The sequence below is a fragment of the Leopardus geoffroyi genome, chromosome D3, assembly GCF_018350155.1.
Source record: "Leopardus geoffroyi isolate Oge1 chromosome D3, O.geoffroyi_Oge1_pat1.0, whole genome shotgun sequence".
NCBI classification, from domain to species: Eukaryota; Metazoa; Chordata; class Mammalia; order Carnivora; family Felidae; genus Leopardus; species Leopardus geoffroyi.
The window spans coordinates 48,398,499-48,421,841 of NC_059339.1; the positions used below are offsets into that span (position 1 = coordinate 48,398,499).

Genomic DNA, 23,343 nt, shown 5'->3' on the forward strand with positions numbered 1-23,343 from the left:
GATGTGACAAACCTAAGTATATGTAAATGGCCAAATAAGAGATATATCCAGTTGCTGTTAACACACAATTGAATGAGCATTTAAGCCCCATAGTGAAGTATTTAACGCATCCTTTATTCGAGACTTAGAGTACCCCAAACCATGAATCGGTTTGGGGTACAATTTATATGGCAGTACATTACAATTTTCTCCACATAATTCTTGGAATATAGTTTGTTTTCTGGATAAGTTGTCATTCCTGTTTCAGTACCTAAATACTAACTTTGCTTAATGGTACATTCAAATCTAATACAAAAGTCCAGGGCCTAGGGAAACTAGTGACAGTTTCCAGAAATAAGTTCTTGTATATTCTCATATATAAATATAGAAGTACCCCATAAAATCTAAATAATTTTTTATATTATTAAAGTTTAAACACCCAAGCTTTAAATAATTTCGTGAGGGCGCCTGGGTGGCTCAGTCAGTTAAGCATCTGATTCTTGATTTTGGCTCAGGTCATGATCTCATGGTTCATGAGATAGATTCCCACATTGGGCTCTGCACTGACAGCAGGGAGCCTGCTTGGGATTCTTTCTCTCCCTCTCTGCCCCTCCCCTACTCACACACACTTGCACACTCGCTCTCTCTCTCAAATAAATAAGCTTAAAAAAATTTTCATGAAGAGTTTATTTTACTGTTATTAAAAGTCAAATAGGGCACCTGGGTGGCTTAGTCGTTAAGTATCTGACTTTGGCTCAGGTCATGATCTCACAGTTCATGAGTTCAAGTCCCATATCAGGTGAGCTCAAACCCTGCTTCGGGTAAACACGAGCCCCATTTCAGGTGAGCCTCGCTTTTCTCTCTCTCTCTCTCTCTCTCTCTCTCTCTCTCTCTCCCATCCCCTCCCTCTCTCTCTGCCCCTCCTGGGATTCTCTCTCTCTGTTTCTCTGCCCTTTGCTCACTTGTGTACACACTCTCTCTAAAAAAAAAAAAAATAATTAAATTAAAATTAAATATAAAAATAAAAGCCAAATCAATTAATGGGGAAATATTACCTTGGTCTTTATGTTTGTATTAACTAAAGGAGTTTTTTGGGCTAATCACACTCATTCTGTTTTATAAACCAATTAACCAGGCCAGTAAAACAGTGGATTATATTCTTGCCACAAAGATCTGAATATTTGTGTAAGCTACACACCTTCTTTTAAGTTACCTGGACAAACTAATTGGTAATCAGAAACTGTGAATTTACCTGCTGCAAATACCAGACTTTTTTCTGCCAATTTAAGAAATCTTTTACGTGGACTAGATTTCTTATGTTTCCCAAATCTATACTTTCAACAAGTTATTATAGCCTTTCTCAAAATATTTTGAAGTCTGCCATCTTCTGTTTGTATTAATTATTACATCATTACATTTCATTTCAATATCATAACATAATAATTTCCAAGTTTACATAATTTTTCATTTTAATCTGTTTGCTCCCTAGGGTCATACAGAGAAGCACTTTTATTGCAACGTCAACTAGTTAGGAAAATTATGGACTTTTTTTTAATTTAGGGGATCTCATTTATCATTAGGTCTGAAACTATGCTTTGCCGTGGTGTCTGAAGAACATGTAGTAGAGGTGGAGGGTGTGAACAGGTGTGTGCATACGTCTGCACACATGTATACCCCATAACCATTTTACTGATGTCACACATTGTACTTTCTTGTAGGATTTTGGTTGAAATCAAATGCAACTTAAAAAAATGATAACAAAAAAACATTTGGAAACTTTTTCATTTTACGTATTTGGTAAGTGAGACTCAGGAGTCAAGTGATTTTTTTAAAGAGCCACACCACTAGTTAATGACAAAACTGTCATTAGAACTTAGGGTCTTCTGCCTTATTAGTACAGTGTTCCTTCCACTACATCATGCTTAGGCCAAATGATTCTTTTTGTGTGTTATATAAACTCTGATACCCAGTCTTGAAAGGTAGAATAAAATCTTCTGGCTTTATTTCTGTTTTGGGGAAACTATATATAGCACTTTAGCCATGAGATCAGGTGGGGTTTTTTTTGTTTTTTTCATGTCTATGGTTTGTTTTTTACCAAGTAGCCTGATAAAGTGATACAATGGGCTGTTGAGGACATGGCTGTGGTACCATGTGGAGCCAACACTTTCACAGTGCTAGGATGTAGTTTTTTACAAGGCGCAGAGAGAGGACGCATGAAATGAATTATGGAAATGGGAAATTAAAAATATAAACTCTGGCCACCTGACCTGTTGCAGAAATGAGAACAGAAATAACTGTTACCAGCACTTTGGTCGGTTTGTTGAGGTTCTTTATCTGGCATGTTAACACAGACTTTTGTTTTTTTAAGATTATGGTCCATTAGTGATCCTGCCTTAATGGATTATAGAGCCTTGAGTTAACTTTTTTCGCTTTATATGGGAATAATAAGAGAGATCTCCAGAAAATCCCTTGAGTACAAGACATCTCCCTGGTCCCATTGTATAATAGTAACTTTATTTCCCTTGATAATCAGAATAAATCATACCATCCTCACAGTAACCCATTATTTGCCTACTGGTTCAACGGCATGAGGAGTCCAAAATTGCCAAGTGGAAGTCTCAGCTTCTAGTTCAGTGAAATTATTGTTATATCCCCTAGTAGAACATTGCCTCTTCTCCCTCCCCTACCACACTGCCAACTTGAGAACTAGGACCTTTAAACTGAAACAACCTGGGGCGCCTGGGTGGCTCAGTCGGTTAAGCAGCCGACTTTGGCTCAGGTCATGATCTCACAGTCCGTGAGTTCGAACCCGGTGTCGGGCTGTGTGCTGACAGCTCGGAGCCTGGAGCCTGTTTCAGATTCTGTGCCTCCTTCTCTCTCTGACCCTCCCCTGTTCATGCTCTGTCTCGCTCTGTCTCAAAAATAAATAAACATTAAAAAAGTTTTTTTTTCAATAAACTGAAACAACCTTAGAAGCAAAAATTTTATTAGTGGGATATCAGGGGTTTAATGAGACATCTATCCCTTGACTCCTAGATTTGTGGCTATGATCCTGTTTCCAGGCACACAAGAGGATCTTGTCGAACATAAACCTGGCTTCAGAAGATGCTGTTCCCCACCCCCCCCATCCCAACACACACACACCCCTGGTGCTATAACTGAGTCTTCAGTTGGCTATTCCCTATTTTTACTAGGCTGGCTTCTTTAGGATTACAGAACATAAGACCAGTGAATCCTATGGGCACAAGTATATTCTCTCAGTTCCTCCTTGGTCACCAGCAGTGTTTTGTAGGATACCATCATGGTGAAGAAAACATTCAGGAAGTTCACAGAAGGTGAGGCATTTGTTACAGGGAAATAAAACTCCTATCCGGAGTAAGTTTCTCTTCCAATAAAGACATATAGCTGCCCCTTCCATGACAGAAGAGTCTTAAGAAATCAGTTAGCTGTGTAGTTCTGGCAGTATCCAGATCAGTGGAAACACCCTTTTTGAAATATTTTTCTTCTTCTTTATGTTTTCATATTGCAGAAAATATTATTTTTACTTGGAGTAATGGGTTCTGGGGTTTGGCACATTACATTAAATTATATTAATCAGAAATCCTCCTGCAACCACATAGAATACTAGAATGGTCATTAACATGTTTTTAATGCATAGCTGAACTTACAAAAAGGACAAAATCCTAAGGGGCCAGAAATAAAGAAGAAATTGAGTACAAGAGCAATAATCCTGTGAGTTGAAGATACCTCTGTGCCAGGGATATTGTAGTGTAGGATTCCCAAAGATAATTCACTATCAAAAGTTACAAAGTAAAATATATAAAGAGTCCATCATTTAACAAATATTCCCTCTAGGGGTGCCTGGGGAGCTCAATCGGTTAAGTGTCTGACTGTTGATTTGGGCTCATATTATGATCTCACAGTTCATGAGATCAAGCCCCACATTGGGCTCTACATTAACAGTGCAGAACCTGCTTAGGATTGTCTCTCTCCCTCTATCTCTGCCCCTCCATCACTCACATGCATGCTCACACTCTCTCAAAAAAAAAAAAAAACTTAAAAAAATATTCCATCTATAAATATTTGAATTGCATATCAAATATTGTTCTAGGTTCTGGGGATACAGAGATAACAAAAATATGTACTGATGGTATACATGTAACAAATCCTTTGGGGAAAAAGAACAGGTTGGGAGGAGAGAATGTGATTGGTAGGTAAGGTAGTCAGGGAAAGCACCTTTGAAAAAGCGATATGTGAACAGAGGCCTGAAGAAAGTAAAGGAGCGAGCCAGGTAGTTATTTCTGTGGTATTCCAAACAGGAACCAATAAGGCAGCAGTATGTTCCATATCTGTGAGACATCAAGCTGTATGCAGAGCATATGACTGTGCTGTGGTGACTGCAGAAAGATAGTGATGAAGGATGAAGTAAGAAGCAGGAGGGGACTGATCTTACAGGATCAAAAAGGCCATTGTAGGACTTGCATATTAAATAGGGCGATGTAGAGAGCCATTTGATTTTTTTGCATAGTAGAATAACATGATCTGACTTTTATATTTTTAAAGTATCTGTGTGGCTGCTGTATTGAAATAGACTGTATAGTAAGGTCGAAGCAGGCAAACAAGTTAGAAGGCTATGTCCAATAATAATCTAGGTTAGGGGCAGTGGACCAGTGGAAGATGGGGAAGGAGCCAGCATAGTCTGTAAAGGAAGAGTACCCAGAGAGTGGCATCCTGGATCACAAGTGAAAACACCATTCCAAGAAGAGTTGATCAGCTGAGTCAGTGCCACTGAGTCAGATGAAAAGTGAAATGACTGGATTTGGCAATGGGCAGGTCATTGGTGACCTTGACAGGAACTTCTCATAGTGACGAGAGACTGATTAGAGTGGACTTAAAAGGGAGAAAGTTCCAAGAGTCATCAAGCTTTCATACATTCCGTATGAGACCACACAAAGGATAACATTGTTCTATTACTCATCAGCTAAGAAATTCTAATAGTAAATAAAGTATTGCTGCCAAAATGACCTTGTTTATCAATTTTTATTCTGTATATCTTTGAGATATACCAAGATACATCTGCAAGGTATTGTTTTGGCTCTTAACAACAGGGATGTGATGATTCTTAACATATAAGGGTTTATTTTCCTCATATACTTAGAAGTTTGAGGATAGATGGTCACTGGTATTTGTCTCTTTTATTATCATAGTCTTTGCCCATGCTCTCAAAGTGGCTGCTAGATCTCCAGCCAACCTGTCTGCATTCCAGGTACCAAAGGTTTCTAGAAATTCCACCCATTTATTTCCACTTATCTATTCCTACTGGTAGCTGGGGCTAGGAAATCCTACTTTTCAGCAAGCACATTGCCTAGAGTTCTGTCACAAAGAATGGATATTGGCGTTGGCTGCTAATGATCTTTGCTATAGAAATCATCATTAATCATTACAGGCAGGAAAAAATACTGCAAGACTATCAGAGTCTTCTGAAGTGGGCTGGGGGAGGGGTGGGTGATGGGTTGGGAGAAAGGGTGAGGACTTGAGCATGACAAGAAGATCTTAAGAAACCAGTCAAGTAGATAAGAATTAAAGAATTTTTATATTAGCAATTAGGAGAATTGGACAGGAAAGTCACCAGGAATTTATAAGGTGACCTTTAAGGGCTCAGTGAGATTTTTTGGATAAACCACTACCTTATGTTCTTCCTCTCATAGCAACACCTAGTTACCCCCCCAAAACTAGTAGCTAATAATACTCCAAAGTCATACCAGTCTTTACCTTTGATCTTAGTGAAATTTCAAAGCCACAAGATTCAATTTAAAATTTCACAACTATTTATTTTAGTCCTCTGAAATCTAAAGGCATCGAAAAAGTTCTGTGAAATAAAAATAATCTTCTGCTAACAGGAACAATACACTGTCAGGCAGTACAAAAGGTAGGCTTTCATGCTCACTTCCTAAAATCTCTTTTGAGATCTCTTTCTTATAATCAAAACTAACCATAACCACTTAGAACTAAGACTTTCCCTCATTCACTGCCAGGATCCTTCATTGAAAGGATGGACTTTTCTGCTGGTTCCTCTCACTCTCTAAAATCATCAAAGCGAAGGGTCAGGTGGCAGCACAGTGTATAAAGTTCAGAGCTTGGACTGTCACTTCAAACTACTTGGTTTCAAAGCTCAGCTCTTCTACTTACCCGGTCTTCCGAGATCTTGGGTAAAATTACTTAAGGCACTGGTTCACAAATTGGGGTGATTTTGTACCCACTGAGAGACATTTGGCAATATCTAGAGACCTGTTTGGTTGTCACAACTGGGGTGGGGGATGCTACTGGCATCTAGTGGGTAGAGGCTGCTACACATCCTACAATGCACAGGGCAGCGCCCGAGCAAAGAATTATCCAGCTCAAAATGTCAATAGTGCTGAGGATGAGAAAGCTCATTTTGACATTTCCAACCTCCCATTTCTTCATTTGTGAATTGGGGTTAGTAATTATTTAATTGTTTTTGTGATGGTTGAATGAGAGAATCCATGCAAAATGCTCAGCATAGTGCCTGGCACGTAAGTGCTCTGTTAATATGAACTACTGTTATCATCATCATTATCATTACTAATACTCGTCTAGATATTTATTTTTTTTATAATTTTTTTTTTACCGTTTATTTATTTTTGAGACAGAGACAGAGCATGAATGGGGGAGGGTCAGAGAGAGAGGGAGACACAGAATCTGAAACAGGCTCCAGGCTCTGAGCTGTCAGCACAGGGCCGACGCGGGGCTCTAACTCACGGACCACGAGATCATGACCTGAGCCGAAGTCGGACGCTTAACTGACTGAGCCACCCAGGCGCCCCTCGTCTAGATATTTAGACTGAACTAAATATATATATTACGCGTGGCCATGCAGCCAGGGCAATCGTTCACCCCTTTCCTTCATCTGAAGAAAATTTCGAAGGAACAAAGAAAAATGGGGAATGGAACAGAAGAATCTTCTCTCATTTACAGAATCAAAGATAATGAATCCATAATTAGTTGACCATTCTATTCTAAGTTCTAAGAAAATGATACGCACGGTCCTATTCATATAAACAGTTTCTTCTTCATGCCAATGTCCTTTTTTCCTTTTTTCTTTCTTCCTTTTGTACTGTATTACAAAGTTATACCTCCTTTCCTCTCTACCTCTTTTGGAATTTCAACTGTTTCAATCTTTTCTGGTTATCAAGGAGTTGGAAGCCATTAAAGTAGTAGAAAGCATTGAGTAGGACAAGACAGTGGTGTGTTTGAAGATAAGTCATACCACCATTACAGTTTATTCATGTAGTAACAAAATGAGCTGCTGAAATGTTAGCTAATTTTTCAAAACTACAATTTTCACGTAGTAATTACACTAAGAAATGTGGTAGTAAACTCTACACTGAGTAACCATAAATTCATTCATACTGCAATGATATTAATAATTATCTTATTTTTCAAGGCAAATGCAATAGGCCGAAGTGCTAAAACTGTCCGAGAATTTCTAGAAAAGAATTACACAGAAGATGCTATAGCAAACGACAATGAAGCTATCAAATTAGCAATAAGAGCTTTGCTAGAAGTAAGTGATCTAATAAAGCATATTCAGGAAAACATGTTTTTTTTCCCTTATCTATTTGCTTCAAAAAGTAAAATTTGCTGAAGTAATTCTACTATTGTACTTATTCTACATTAGGTTGTCCAGTCTGGTGGAAAAAACATTGAACTTGCTATAATAAGAAGAAACCAGCCTTTGAAGGTAAGTCATTAACCAAAGAGGAAAAAACATATGTAGTATAAAGTAATTTGACGACAGTTGAATCTTGTCAAAATGTTGACGCCTGTGAATCTTCATTAAATGCCTGAAAACTCCATTAGCATCCACTGGCAGCACGATGACTTCTGTTTTGTTTCTGTAGGCTAATGTTCACTAATTCGCATGTGCTTATTGTGAGCACTTACCTTTGCGAAGACTTAGAGGTGCTGAGATCTGTATGTAGTCCTACCCCATTTAGTATGTATTCTTCTAGGCAGGAACCCCTACTGAGCCAGTCATATATGGGGTTGGTATAGAACATTGCCTATGGATATTTATTCCTAGCACCATAAACAAGCACACCTCGGAGATGCTGAGGATTCAGTTCCAACCACTGCCATAAAGCCAGTATTGCAGGGCCACCTGGTTGGCTCAGTTGGTTGAGCATCTGACTGTTGATTTCAGCTCAGGTGGTGATGTCACAGTTGTGAGACTGAGCCTCGAGTCAGGCTCTGTGCCATGGACGTGGAGTCTGCTTGAGATTTTCTCTCTCCCTCGACCCTCCCCGACTCTTGCACGTACACACACATTCTCTAAAAAAAAAGAGAGAGAAAGAAAGAAAAAAGCCAATATTGCCACAAAACAAGTCAAATGAATTTTTTGGTTTCCCAATGCATGTAAAATTTATATTTACACTATACTGTAGTCTCTTTAAGTGTGCATTTTGTCTAAAAAAACAAAAACAATGTACCTAATTAAAAAATACAATGCTACGGTGCCTGGGTGGCTCAGTTGGTTGAGCATCAGACTTCGGCTCAGGTCATGATCTCGCAGTTCATGAGTTCAAGCCCCGCATTGGGCTTGCTGCTGTCAGCATGGAGCCCACTTCAGATCGTCTGTTCCCTGCCTCCTGCCCCTCCCCTGCATGCTCTCTTTCAAAAATTGAATGTTAAAAAATTACAGTGCTAAAAAATGCGAGCCAATATTTGAGCTTTCAGTGAGTCATAATTTCTGATTACAGATCACCATAACAAATATAATAGTAATGAAAAAATTTGAAACCTGTGAATTTCCAAAATGTGACACAGACACAAAGTGAGCAAATGCTGTTGGAAAAGTGGTGCCAATAAACTGGCTTGATGGAGGGTTGCCAAACACCTTCAATTTGTAAAAAATGCAGGGGTGTCTGGCTGGCTTGGTTGGTCGAGCATGTGACTCTTGATCTTGGGGTTGTGAATTTAAGCCCCACGTTGGATGTAGAGCTTACTTAAAAGAAATTAAAACCCCAACAATTTATTAAAAATGTAGTATTTGCGATGCACAATAAAACAAGGTATTCTGTAGAAAGCAGTTATTCTTCCCGTCTTTTTAGATCTTCTGAAAATCAAGATATGCTTCCAGCCAGTGTCATTCAGCTACCGTTAGTATAGCTGTTGGCCCTCCAGGCTTCTAATGTAATATTATCCTTCATTATGTCAGAAACCCTCCACTCCTCTTAATTGTCTACTGGTTTTTATCTATTGTCTCTCCTTTTCAGTTAGAAGTGCCTTGAGCCTCTGTGAGACATAAATTTTAATACCTGGTGTGATAACCTTTCTCTATTTCTTTGAGGCAAGTCTGTACCTTTTGTTAACCATTATGGGTTAAAACTGCGGAGGCACAAAATAAATTGTCCAGAGTATTGTGATGGAGGACTCACTGGCTAAAGAACATTTGAAATTCGGTTCACCACTGTTCCTTAGGTAGAACTGTACACGGTACAGTTTGCCAGCTCTCTAGCCGAGAGTGTAAAAAGCACGTAAAGCATGGGAAACCATATGAAAAGTATACTAAGAAGGATTATTTTACATATACTTTCTGTTTTGAAGGAAGTATTTCAAGGGGATACAGTATTAAAGTCAGCATTGGGTGGAGCAGTGGGCCTTTTGTTTTTTGAGTTGTGTTGTTGTCGTTTGTTCCGACACAACATTCGCACCTCGTACCGGTCATCAGCCAGAAGACGGGGAGGTGAGGATACGGCAGCGGCAAAGCTTCAATAACTAAGAGAAATGGGGAAATGGGTGGAGGTCCTGCCTCTGGACGGCCCCCCAAAAATAACCACGGTGCTGAGATGGAGTGTAGAGATGGGAACCGGGCCGTGTTGTCATCCCTGCCGTCGAGGGTCTCAGGACAGATGCACCATCTGTACATGTCTACCCACAGGGATAGACACACCCAGGCATGCATATATTTTTACTTAGGAGTGCTAGGATGGTATGCGCACTGGCAGCAAAGTTACACCGCCTCTCCACACGCTGTTTCATGATACGCTGTGTAACACACAGGGCATGTGCTTTGGAATTGGATAGACCTGGGTTTAAGTTTAGAGTTACAGAGACCTAAGTTCCAGCACACTGGTATATTTAGTAGAGTGACCTTGAGCGAGTTGCTCCCCTCTTTACTTTTCAATACAATAAAATTGATTTGTATAAAATAAAAGCTGTTTTTGCTTTACACTATAGTGAGGGAGCTGTACAGCAGTGTAAGTCACCTTCTCCCTGCCGCTTTGGCTATTCTCGTGGCTGGTAAAACAGGCCAACCCTATTAGAGAGTCAGACAGTGGAGTGGAGAGGAGCAGGGAGTTCGGCAATGAGTTACTTGCCCATAAACAGAATGAGTCTGCATTTAAATGTTTTCAGAGTTATAGTCATATATATGATATGTAATGCAATATAACATTCTGCCCTCCTTTCTTTTTTAACACAATGATAGTGGAAATGTCATGTAGTTAAGTTTTGTCCATATTTGTTATAAATATGTTGCTTACATACATATTATATATTTGAAGATATAAATTTAAAGTTTAAATAGAAAATATAAATACCCATTTCAGGTGAGCACAAGCTCCACTTTGGTTGACCATGAGCCCTGTTGCGGGTTTAAAAAAAAAAAACAAAAAACACAGGCTCCATTTCAGGTGATCCCTGCCTCTCTCTCCCTCTCTGTCTCTCTCCCTCTCTGTCTCCCTCTCTCTCTGCCTCTCTCCCTCTCTCTTGCATCTCTCTCTGTCCCTCACTCACTTGCACTGTCTCAGAAAGAAAGAAAGAAAGAAAGAAGAAACAGAAACAGAAAGAAAGAGTAAATATAAATGTATAGGGGCACCTGCTGGGTGGGTCAAGTCGTTAAGCATCTGACCCTTGATTTTGGCTCAGGTTATGATCTCATGGTTTGTGAGTTCGAGCCCCATATCAGGCTCTGCCTAACAGTTTGGAGCCTGCTTGAGATTCTCTTCTCTCTCTCTCTCTGCACCTCCCTCTCTCTCTCTTTCTCTCTCTCTCTCAAAAATAAATAAATAAACACTTCAAAAAATAAGATATAAATGTATAAAATATAATTTATATTGGAAATATTTAGAAATTACTGGTGTAATTGAAATTTGCTTTTAAATTTTTTTTCTTTTCAGATGTTTAGTGCCAAAGAAATTGAATTACAAGTAGCTGAAATAGAAAAGGAAAAGGAAGAAGCAGAGAAGAAAAAATCTAAGAAGACTACCTAATTCTTAGGATGAACATTAGGAGCCTTTAATGTTTTGTTTTACTCCTTGGAATTACTTAGTGAAGTTTTAAAGGAAATAAGTTGGTTTGCAGCATTCCATTGAATAGTTATATGCTGTTTTGAGAATGCCACATCTGTGGCTGTCTTCAGACTGTTACATAGACAGACTTACCTTAGTATGAAGATATTCTTTGAAAAGAAATTTTGGTAATTGTTGAAAGCAGTCATAATCCCATATAAGCCTGAGCCTTATTTATGCAAACCTAAGAAAAAACGTTAATTTTTAAGAATTAATAATTTGTTGATGTTTGAGTATTGACTATCAGGTAAAGAGATAGCTATTTCAAAATAAACTGAATACTGAGTCATACTTCACGAATGATAAAAACATCTTTGTGTTGGTAAATTGCCAAAATTTTGTCAGAGCCTTCTTCATTTTTAAACATTTTATCATATTTATTTTACCTTTGTCATTTTATAAGTTGCAGTACATTATTTTTTTCCACAGAACAATTATTAAAGGCCTAATCTAGATAGGCAGTTAAAGTGTGGTAAGAGCTTATAAGAGCATCTGAATGAGGTACTATATATAGGAAAACAAGGAGAGAAATGGATACATATAAAATTCTTAGTTTCAGTTTTTATTTTATCTTAGTGTCCAGTATGTTAGGTTTGTTACATGTTCCATCAGCCATCTGAGTGCTTACTATGTGCTTGGCCTTGAGCTAGGCTTATTAGGAGTAATAAAAAAATATAAAAAGTGATCCCTGTCCACAGAGGGCCCACAAAAAAAAAAAATGTGCTTAATTCCTGTATGAGGTTATATTTTTGAAGACAAAGGATATTAATAGGCATAAAAACAATAGCCTATATATCTTACTATTTTAGAGCTTTGTCTTCTCTCCCTCTCTCTCTCTCTCTCTCTCTTAATTTTAGAGAGCATGTGAGCAGGAGAGAGGGTAAGGAGTAGGAAGACAGCGAATCTCCAGCAGGCTCCATTCTCAGTGCAGAACCCAACACAGGGCTGGGATCATAACCTAAGATGATGACCTGAGCCAAACCAAGTGTCAGACGCTTAACCGACTGAGCCACCCAGGTACCCCCTTTTTCTTCTTTTTAATGTTCTTTTTGAAAACGGAGAGGAGAGAGGTTGAGTTTTTGCAGAGGAATGAAAAGCTCAGAATAGATGTTAACAGAAAAGAATCCGTTTGGGGGAACAACTGCCATAAGACGATCTAAAAGCCATTGGTGGTTGTAGTGCTCTGAAGCAAGGGAAAAAGAAAGAGCAGAGTCAGAATTTTCAGAGATATAGGTGTACCTGGGTGGCTCGGTTAGTTAGGCATCTGACTCTTGATCTCAGCTTAGGTCTTGATCTTGAGTTCAAGCCCTATGGGTGTGGAGCCTACTTTAAAAAAATATATACATAAGAGATACAAAGACACTGGGGCATCTGGGTAGCTTGGTCGGTTAAGCATCCAACTCTTGATTTTGGCTCAGGTGACGATCCCAGGGTCGTGGGATCTAGCCCTGTGTCAGGCTCTGCGCTGAAAGTGGAGCCTGCTTAAATAAATAAAACAAAATTTAGATTTTTTTTTTTTTTAAAAAGGGAGCAAGAGATAAAGACCTTAACAAGGCTACCTCACTGGTATTCATCTTGGGCCAAATTCCTGTGGCCTGCTGCTGATGCATTTCACTTCCTCAGAAGCACTGCAGGGCATTTTCTAAGGCAGAAGGTACAATTTGTATTCTACTCTACTTCAGGCCACTCTTATTCTACTCTGACTTATGTCACTCTGACTGCCTTTCTGGTTTCATAGGAACCATGGAATTTTGCAGCTTCTGCTATCTGTCCTCTGTTTTGTTTTGGATACTATGATTCTTTGCTTTGAGTCATACTGTATACCTTTCTTCTTTAGAACTTAGAATCAAAGATAAGTATTTGTTCCCTGTCACTTCTGGCCCCTCTTAGCTTTCCAGAAGCAAAGATGCTTCCCAAGTGGAAGGCCTGCTAAATAAAATATTAGCCTTTTGGAAAAAGAACCTCACCACTTTGAAAATCAGTGATCAGCTCTCTCTGGAGGTATCTCAACACACATGCACACCTAACATACAATGTAAAGGGCAGGATGTTCACATTACCCTACTGTACTGCAGTGAGCCCATTATGAATTCTTAATACTCTTGATACGTTATTTGATAATAAACATTTGACAAATATTGAGTGTTTTCAGTGGCAGACACTATTAGATGCTAGGGATATAGTGGTAAGGAGCAGACTCCCAATTTGTCCCCATTACTGTGAAGTGAAAAGGTGGGTATTAAACCCAAATTGGGATTAACTCTGTGAAGCTCTGTATCTGTTTTCCCTTCTAAACTAGAAGTCCTTCAGGAAGGTGGGCTGGGATTTACATCTCTTTCATCTTTGTTTCCACAGGTTGCCTATCATTAAGACTTAATACATGCTTGTTGGGCTGTGTTGACCTATGCAGATTGTTGCAAATATCAGAAATTGAGAGTGGGGAGAGGAATCGTCTAATCTCTCACTTAGTGTAGAAGTCAGTTTCCTGATTTCTTTTGGCCCTTGTTGAACATCACAGTAATGGGAAGATATCACATGGTCAATGAATAGTGCAGGCAGGGCCCCTGAAAGTGGATTCCACCCCTGGTGAAATAAAAATGAGAGGACTTGAGGAAGAGAAGAATATATTGTTATGACCCTGGAAAGCCTTCTAAGGGTGCAGTAATTTGAAGTCACATTCCCCAATCACTCATGCCTGATTGAACATTACCTTTGTGCTGGGTACCGGAGATGAACAAGATACGGTCCTTGTGTTGAAAAGGTCATAGTGCCAAATAGTTGAGCCCATTCTGACAAGTTATAGGAATAACGAAAAGTGTATTTCCCTTATAATCTGAATTTAATATACAGCATTGCTTGCTGATGGTTCTGGAGTGATTTATTTAAATCTTTGCTAGTAAATGTCGCACACAACACCAGATCTTTTAAAAGGGAAATGAGACCTGTTTTGTGTGTTAAAATGAAGAAGGTGGTAATACCTCCCTGTCTCCCAATTTCAACTTCTGATCTGAGGACAGGACAGTCTATACTGCCAAATCCATCTGGCCATAAATAGATAAAATGTTAATGACTCTTCTCTGAACCACTGCTGAGCTGTGTGGCTTCCATGCTTCCTATCTGGGAATAATAGGGATACATTATCCAAATGCTATGGTTATAATTCCACCGCTTGTTTTTATTTTTAAGTTTTATTTATTTGTTTATTTATTTAAAAAAAATTTTTTTAACGTTTATTTATTTTTGAGACAGAGAGAGACAGAGCATGAGGGGCAGAGAGAGAGGGAGACACAGAATCGGAAGCAAGCTCCAAGCTCTGAGCCATCAGCCCAGAGCCCGACGCGGGGCTCGAACTCACGGACCGCGAGATCGCGACCTGGCTGAAGTCGGACGCTTAACCGACTGCGCCACCCAGGCGCCCCTATTTGTTTATTTATTTAGAGAGAGAGACAGCAAGCACATAGGAGCAGGGAAGGGGGAGAGAGAAAATCCCAAGAAGTCTCCACATGGTCAGCACAGAGCCCAATGTGGGGCTCGAACTCAGGAACCCTGAGATCATGACCCGAGCCAAAACCAAGAGTCAGCCACTTAACCAACTGAGCCACCCAGGCACCCCACCCCTTGTTTTTACTTAAGGAGTACTCATACAGTACTTGTTACATACCAGACACTTTTGCGTTCTTTACAAACATTAACTCATTTAAGTGTCTTCACAACTCTCATGAGACACATGTAATTGATGTCCCTAGTGCTGACCTTATAGTGCTTTGCCACCACAGCTGTCCATCAAAATGGACACCCACATCCCTCCCCCACAAAGCTGTTTCATGACAGGACTTATTTATTTATTTCACGGGCTGTATTCTTCCTGTAACAGGCATGAGGGTCTGATTATTTTTGGCTCATTTGCTTTGTTTGTTTTACTTTGGAAATCTGTTATTTTGGCCAAGTTTCACTGATATGCACAAAGTAATTTTTTTGTTTAACATGAGGTTTTATTTTTTTTTTTATTTTTTTTTTTTTATTTTTTTTTCAACGTTTTATTTGTTTTTGGGACAGAGAGAGACAGAGCATGAACGGGGGAGGGGCAGAGAGAGAGGGAGACACAGAATCGGAAACAGGCTCCAGGCTCTGAGCCATCAGCCCAGAGCCCGACGCGGGGCTCGAACTCACAGACCGCGAGATCGTGACCTGGCTGAAGTCGGACGCTTAACCGACTGCGCCACCCAGGCGCCCCTAACATGAGGTTTTAACCAAAACATACTCTTAACACGCTTGTTACTTAAAATAATCATTTTTACTTCTTTTACTAAGAGAAAATCCCCGATATGGAAGTGCTTTATGTTTTTTCTGCATCGTTTCCTCAAGGTGAGATAATCACAAACATTTGGTTTTAAGAATCAGCTAAACAACTGCGCTTTACATCATTGGGTATGGTTAACTAGACAGTCTGAAAATCCTTCACTACAGGCATAGAAACACTTTCTAACAAACATCCTTTTAAATGAATAGCTTAGCTGACAACAAGGGAAATCCCTAGAGGCCAAAAACAAAAGGATTTGAAAATCTGAGAACGCATTTTGATCAGATGCGGGTGCTGCCCTGTTTGTATTGGCACAAGGAATAAACGCTAAGAGTCAGGCAACAGAGCACCTAGGAACATCTCCACCCTTATCGGGGTACTTGGTTTATGGCAGCTAGTATTTCATAACAGTGGATAAAGGATTAAGTTATTCAATAAATGGTGACAGGACAACTGGTTATCCACTTGAAAAAATCAGACCTCTACTTCATTCTATTAAAATCAATTCCAGATGAATTAAACACCTAGACATAAAAAACAAAACTTTTAGAAGGAAAATAAAGATCTTTATTCAACTGACGGAAGGCATGCATCCGGAATTTATAAAGAACTGTTGATTCAAAGAAATAAAAAGTACAGTGCAACAGAAAAATGGGTGGAACATTTAAAATTTTTTAAAATATTTTTTGTTATTTATTTTTGAGAGAGAGAGACAGAATGCGAGTGGGTTAGGGGCAGAGAGAGAGGGAGACACAGAATCAGAAGCAGGATCCAGGCTCTGAGCTGTCAGCACAGAGCCTGACATGGGTCTCGAACTCATGAGCTGTGAGATCATGACCTGAGCCGAAATGGGACGCTCAACCGAGTGAGCCACACAGGCGCCCCAGGTGGAACATTTAAACAGGCAGTTCACTGACACAAAAACAGACACATAGACCAATGGAATAGAATAGAAACCCCAGAACTAGACCCACAAACGTATGGCCAACTAATCTTTGACAAAGCAGGAAAGAACATCCAATGGAAAAAAGACAGTCTCTTTAACAAATGGTGCTGGGAGAACTGGACAGCAACATGCAGAAGGTTGAAACTAGACCACTTTCTCACACCATTCACAAAAATAAACCCAAAATGGATAAAGGACCTGAATGTGAGACAGGAAACCATCAAAACCCTAGAGGAGAAAGCAGGAAAAGACCTCTTTGACCTCAGCCGTAGCAATCTCTTACTTGACACATCCCCAAAGGCAAGGGAATTAAAAGCAAAAATGAACTACTGGGACCTTATGAAGATAAAAAGCTTCTGCACAGCAAAGGAAACAACCAACAAAACTAAAAGGCAACCAACGGAATGGGAAAAGATATTTGCAAATGACATATCGGACAAAGGGCTAGTGTCCAAAATCTATAAAGAGCTCACCAAACTCCACACCCGAAAAACAATCCAGTGAAGAAATGGGCAGAAAACATGAACAGACACTTCTCTAAAGAAGACATCCGGATGGCCAACAGGCACATGAAAAGATGTTCAACGTCACTCCTCATCAGGGAAATACAAATCAAAACCACACTCAGATATCACCTCACGCCAGTCAGAGTGGCCAAAATGAACAAATCAGGAGACTATAGATGCTGGCGAGGATGTGGAGAAACGGGAACCCTCTTGCACTGTTGGTGGGAATGCAAATTGGTGCAGCCACTCTGGAAAACAGTCTGGAGGTTCCTCAAAAAATTAAAAATAGACCTACTCTATGACCCAGCAATAGCACTGGTAGGAATTTACCCAAGGGATACAGGAGTACTGATGCATAGGGGCACTTGTACCCCAATGTTTATAGCAGCACTGTCAACAATAGCCAAATTATGGAAAGTGCCTAAATGTCCATCAACTGATGAATGGATAAAGAAATTGTGGTTTATATACACAACGGAGTACTACGTGGCAATGAGAAAGAATGAAATATGGCCCTTTGTAGCAACATGGATGGAACTGGAGAGTATTATGCTAAGTGAAATAAGCCATAGAGAGAAAGACAGATACCATATGGTTTCACTCTTATGTGGATCCTGAGAAACTTAACAGAAACCCATGGGGGAGGGGAAGGGAAAAAAAAAAAGAAAAAAAGGAGGTTAGAGTGGGAGAGAGCCAAAGCATAAGAGACTCTTAAAAACTGAGAACAAACTGAGGGTTGATGGGGGTGGGAGGGAGGGGAGGGTGGGTGATGGGTATTGAGGAGGGCACCTTTTGGGATGAGCACTGGGTGTTGTATGGAAACCAATTTGACAATAAACTTCATATATTGAAAAAATAAATATAATAAAATAAATAAATAAAATAAATAAAAAATAAACAGGCAGTTCAGAGAACAGGAAAGTTGAATTATTTTCTCTCTTTATGAAAAACTTACTAAATGATGTTCTACCAGACTAATCCAGGAAATGCATGTTAAAATGATGGGGAGACACTATTTTACAGCCATCAGACTGGCAAAAATTTTAAATGTATAAAATGTTGCATATGTATAAAACGTATAACATTTATATAAAATGTATATATGTATATACATAAAATGTATGTATAAATATATAAAATTTATATAAAATGTATAAAAGAGTTGCATAAGAACTCTTATCTACTGCTCTTAGGACTGTAGACTAGGCCAACTGCTTTGGGCAGCAAGTTAGATCTAGTAAAGTCAAAGAGGCATGTGCCCTTTTACCAGCAATGCCACTCCAGGGCATACAGCCTACAGAAACTCTAACATACGTGCATAAAAATAATCACACATTGTTCGTGATAGCAACATATACAGACATATATATGAAGTAACCTAATGTTTGTCCACTGACTGAATTGACTGAATACATTATGGTGTATTCATACAGTAGCATACCATATAGCAGGGGAAAAGAAGTCACTACAGCTACATGCATCAATATAGATATATCTCAAAAATGTCATATTGAGTGGGGCGCCTGGCTGACTCAGTCTGTAGAGCATGGAACTCTTGATATCAGAGCATGGAGCATGGAGCCTACTTAAAAATTTAAAAAAATAATAAATTAAAAAAAAACCCATCATATTGAGTAAAAACTAAAGCCAGTTGTGAGAAAGTACACACGACGTGTTTATAGAAAGCTTCAAAACCTACAAAGCTAAATATAGTGTTTAAAAGATACAGTGTTTAAGGTAAGACTGAAGAAAAACAAGGGAATGCTTGTTGGAAAGTTCAGGATAGTGAGGACGGTCCTTGGGTTGGAGCCAGGGAGAACGATGCACAGGAGATGGTTGGTGCCAGCAGGTACTTTCTCATTAACTCCACATACATTTTCAGTGGTTATTGAGCGGTTATAAAGATGCCCAATCTGATTAAAAGCTACAAGGTTTTTCACTAGGTTTTTTACACAAGGTTTTTTAATAGAGGATTATAAAGGTGCATTTAAGGTCATGATTGCAAGAGGTATGTATTAGAAACAACATGAAAAAATGCATGTAATAATCTCATTGAAAGAATTTTTATAGTATTACTCTTTTAATAATACATTCAAATAGTACATAACTTTTTTTAAGTTTTTTTTTTTTTTTTTTTTGAGAGCATGCATGCATGAAGGGAAAGGCGCAGAGAGAGAAGGGAAGAGAGAATCCCAAGCAGGCTTCACACTGTTGCAGAGCCCCACACAGGGCTTGAACCCACAAACCATGAGATCATGACCAGAGCTGAAATCAAGAGTCAGATGCGTAACCCAATGAGCCGCCCAGGCGACCCTAATTTTTTAAATTGTATCGTCAAATATTCCATCTCATTTTTGTCCCCCAGTGACTTAAGTTCCTCTTCTGAGAGGCAACCATATTATCAGGATGTTTCCACTGATGTTTTCTTTTTTTTTTTTCCAACGTTTATTTATTTTGGGGACAGAGAGAGACAGAGCATGAACGGGGGAGGAGCAGAGAGAGAGGGAGACACAGAATCGGAAACAGGCTCCAGGCTCTGAGCCATCAGCCCAGAGCCTGATGCGGGGCTCGAACTCACGGACCGTGAGATCGTGACCTGGCTGAAGTCGGACGCCTAACCGACTGCGCCACCCAGGCGCCCCTCCACTGATGTTTTCAATATCTCCTATTGATATATTTTACCTATAGAAACAAACACATGTAAATATATCTTTTAGTGCAAATGGTACCATACTGTATACTGTTCTGTATCTTGCTTTTTTCACTCAACATATATTGAGGATCTTCTCGTGTGAGGATCATTCTTTCCAATGTATAGACGTAACACTAAATCATCAGTCTTCTATTGATGAACATGTTGATAGTGTTGCTATTGCAGATGCTGCAGTGAATAACCTTTAGTCATTTCACAAATGTGGAAGTAGATAGGATAAACCACTAGAAGTAGAACTGCAGGCTCAAAGGTATGTTACACACTTTTATGTTTCTCCTAACGGTGAGCGAGAATCTCTCCCTTTCTACACCTTCCCATTGTAGTTGTGCTGGCTTTGTGTGGTGTCAGCTCAGCTAACCTCAAACTGTTTTCCAGAATTCTCTTTCCTGTACAGTTCTGAGTTTGAGTTGGGCACAAGAGAAATTCGCATAAGATTTGAAAGGCAGAAGGGAAGCAGCTCAGGGTAAGAAGGCAGCTCACAAAAAATGCTGGTTTACTGGCCCAGTTGGTTAGTGTGGGAAGGCCTCCAGAACCATAGCTACACTAGTTCCTCCACATTCTGCTGGATCTTTTCCTTCAGACTCTGGGAACTGGGCCAGGCATGCAAGCAGCTTCATGACAAAGGACACCAACTTTTATGTCAGGTCACAAGCATCCCCAGGTTGCAGGTGGTAAAAGATACATGTGGTTACAATTTGTCCTCATGGGTTACAGTTTATTCTTCACCCTCCCCACTTGTATCCACCTTTCCTTCCTGACTACCACCAGACTCAGCGGATCAGTGTAACAGAGGGACAGCCTTAAATAGACTTCTCCATCAACTCCCACAATTGGGAGGGATATAATTTATCTAGAAAATTGCCAATTCTGCATCATAGTGATTTCACTTCTTTAATTGAACCCAGACTGATACAATAGTGCTTCAAACATTTTTTGCCACTAAATAGGTGAAATTACAATCGTTTTTGCATTTTTACTTTTAAAAAAAATTCCCAATATTCAATTTGCATTTTTCTTATTATGAATGATATTGAACATCTTTATGTTTGTTTAAATGTCTTTATGTTTGTTTAAATGCCTGGCTGGCTCTGTTAGTAGAGCATGCAATTCTTGATCTTGAAGTTGTGAGTTTGAGCCTCATGTTGGGTGTAGAGATTGCTTAAAATATAAAATCTAGAGGGGCATCTGGGTGGCTCAGTTGGTTGAGCAACTCTTAATTTCAGCTCCAGTCATGATCTCACAGTCATGAGATTGACCCCCCATTGGGCTCTGTGCTAAGTGCGGAGCCTGCTTGGGATTCTCTCTCACCACTCTCTCTGCCCCTCCCCCCACCCATGTGTGCTCGTTTCTCTCTCTCTCTCTCTCTCTCTCTCTCTCTCTCTCTCTCTCAAAAATTTTTAAAAAAAATTTTTAGAGAGATACAGAAAAAGAGAAAGTGGTGGAGGGGCAGAGAGAGGAGAGAATCTTAAGCAGGCTTCATGTGGAGCCCAACACATGGCTCGATCTCACCACCCTGAGATCAGGACCTGGGCCAAAATCAAGGGTTGGACACTTAACTGATTGCACTACCCAGGCACCCCACTCAAACATTTGAAAAATATATAAATAATAAAATCTTAAAAAAATAAATAAATAAATAAAGGCCTTTTGAATTTTCCTTCCATTGATTGCTCATACCTGTTACCTACTTTTTCCAATGGATTTTGTGTGTGTATGTTTTTTTCCTCATTGCTTTGTAACAGCTTTGTATATATTTGGGAAATTACCCTTTTGCATATGTGCTAGGGCAATGCCAGCTACTATAATAGATGAATCCACAGTAAACGTTTATTTCTCAATAACAAATCCCATTGCTGATAGCAATCCTCCAAGCAAAAATCTAGGACTCCTCCTTCCCCATTTTCTGGCTCTGCCGTCTTCAACATGCCATTTACTTTCTTCTTATTTTTTAACCTTTATTTAAGTAATTTCTACACCCAACATGGGATTTGAACTCAGCCCCAAGGTCAAGAGTCGCATGTTCTTCCCACTGAGCCAGCCAGGTACCCCAACATTCCATTGTCAAACATTCCCAAGATTTCTGTGTCCATCTGCATGAAGCTACCAAATGGGGAGTTTAGAGCATCGATTGTGATTAAAAAAAAAAACAAAACACTCAGTAAACTAGAAATAAAAAGGAACTACCTTAACATGATGAAGAGCATTTTAGACAAACTCAAAGCTAATGTCATACACAGTGGTGAAAGCTTTCACCTTAAGGTCAGGACAAAGACAAGGATGCTCACTTTCACCATTTGCATTCAACACAGTATTGAATATTGGCAGTCTTAGCCAAAGCAATTGGTAAAAACAAAACAAAACAAAACAAAAAATCCAAATTGGAAAAAATAAAAGAAGTAAAATTATCTGTTTGCAGGTATTTATTTATTCTAACAGTTTTGTTTTTTTTTCTTATACAATATTTAGAGTACCAAAAAAAGTTACAGAATAAAGAAATCAACACACAAATTTAGTTGAGTTTTATATACTAAAACAATCCAGAAAGAAAATTAAGAAATTTGCAATAACATCAAAAAGAATACTTAGGAATAAATTTAACCAAGGCAGCGAAAGGCTTACACACTGAGAACTGCAAAACATTGCTGAAAAAAAATCAAAGAAGTCACAAATGTAAAGTCATCTGCATTCATAGACTGGAAGACTTACTACTGCTAAGATACCAATACCACACAACGCTATCTACAAATTCAATGCAACCTGTATCAACATCCTAATGATGTTTTTGCAGAAATAGAAAAATTCATCCTAATCTGAAAAGTAATGAAAAAGTGCTGGTGCACCTGAGTGGCTCAGTCAGTTAAGTGTCCGACTTCGGCTCAAGTCATGCTGTCACAGTTTGTGGGTTTGAGCCCCGCATTGGGCTCTGTGCTGACCGCTCAGAGCCTGGAGCCTGCTTTGGATTCTGCATCTCCCTCTCTCTCTGCCCCTCCCCTGCTCACACTGCCTCTCTCTCTGTCTCTCTCTCTCTCTCTCTCTCTCTCTCAAAAATAAATAAACATTAAAACAATTTTTTTTAAAGAAAAAAAAGAAAAAGTGCTCACTGAGGGTTCTTATTTCTTCTATTTCTTCCTATGGAGGAAAGTAAAGTTACATAATCTGAATCAGTGTTTCTTATACTTTTATACTTGAATGTGTGTGTGTGTGTGTGTGTGTGTGTGTGTGTGTGTGTGCATGCGTGTGTGTGTGTACATGCGTGTGTGTGTGTACATACACACATAGGCTCTGATTCAATAGGTTTGGGGTGAAGCCCAAGAGTCTTTTCTGCCAAGCTCCCAGGCGATGTCTAGGATGCACTGGCATTACCCAGGAACTTGTTAGATCTCATCAGCTAAGTAATTAGGAAAAAACTGCATGTAATCTATGTGATCTCCCTCCTCACTGCTCCCCCTCCCCCGTTACACACACCTCTCTGCTTCATCCCTTGCCATTCAGGCCATTGCTGCCCTGTCTCCTTCAGCTACAGTGAT

At 39.4% G+C, this 23,343-nt stretch overlaps 1 protein-coding gene across 1 annotated transcript in view; it reads left to right on the forward strand.

Moving 5' to 3' along the window:
- The window catches only part of PSMA8 (proteasome 20S subunit alpha 8), a 48,825-nt gene extending 37,183 nt beyond the window's left edge, over nucleotides 1-11,642 (forward strand). The window contains exons 5-7 of the mRNA XM_045457968.1: nucleotides 7,445-7,564; nucleotides 7,679-7,741; nucleotides 11,181-11,642. Coding sequence (XP_045313924.1) covers nucleotides 7,445-7,564; nucleotides 7,679-7,741; nucleotides 11,181-11,273 — 276 coding nt within the window. The 3' untranslated portion in view covers nucleotides 11,274-11,642. The remainder of the gene's footprint in view (nucleotides 1-7,444; nucleotides 7,565-7,678; nucleotides 7,742-11,180) is intronic.
- Nucleotides 11,643-23,343: the final 11,701 nt, after the last annotated feature.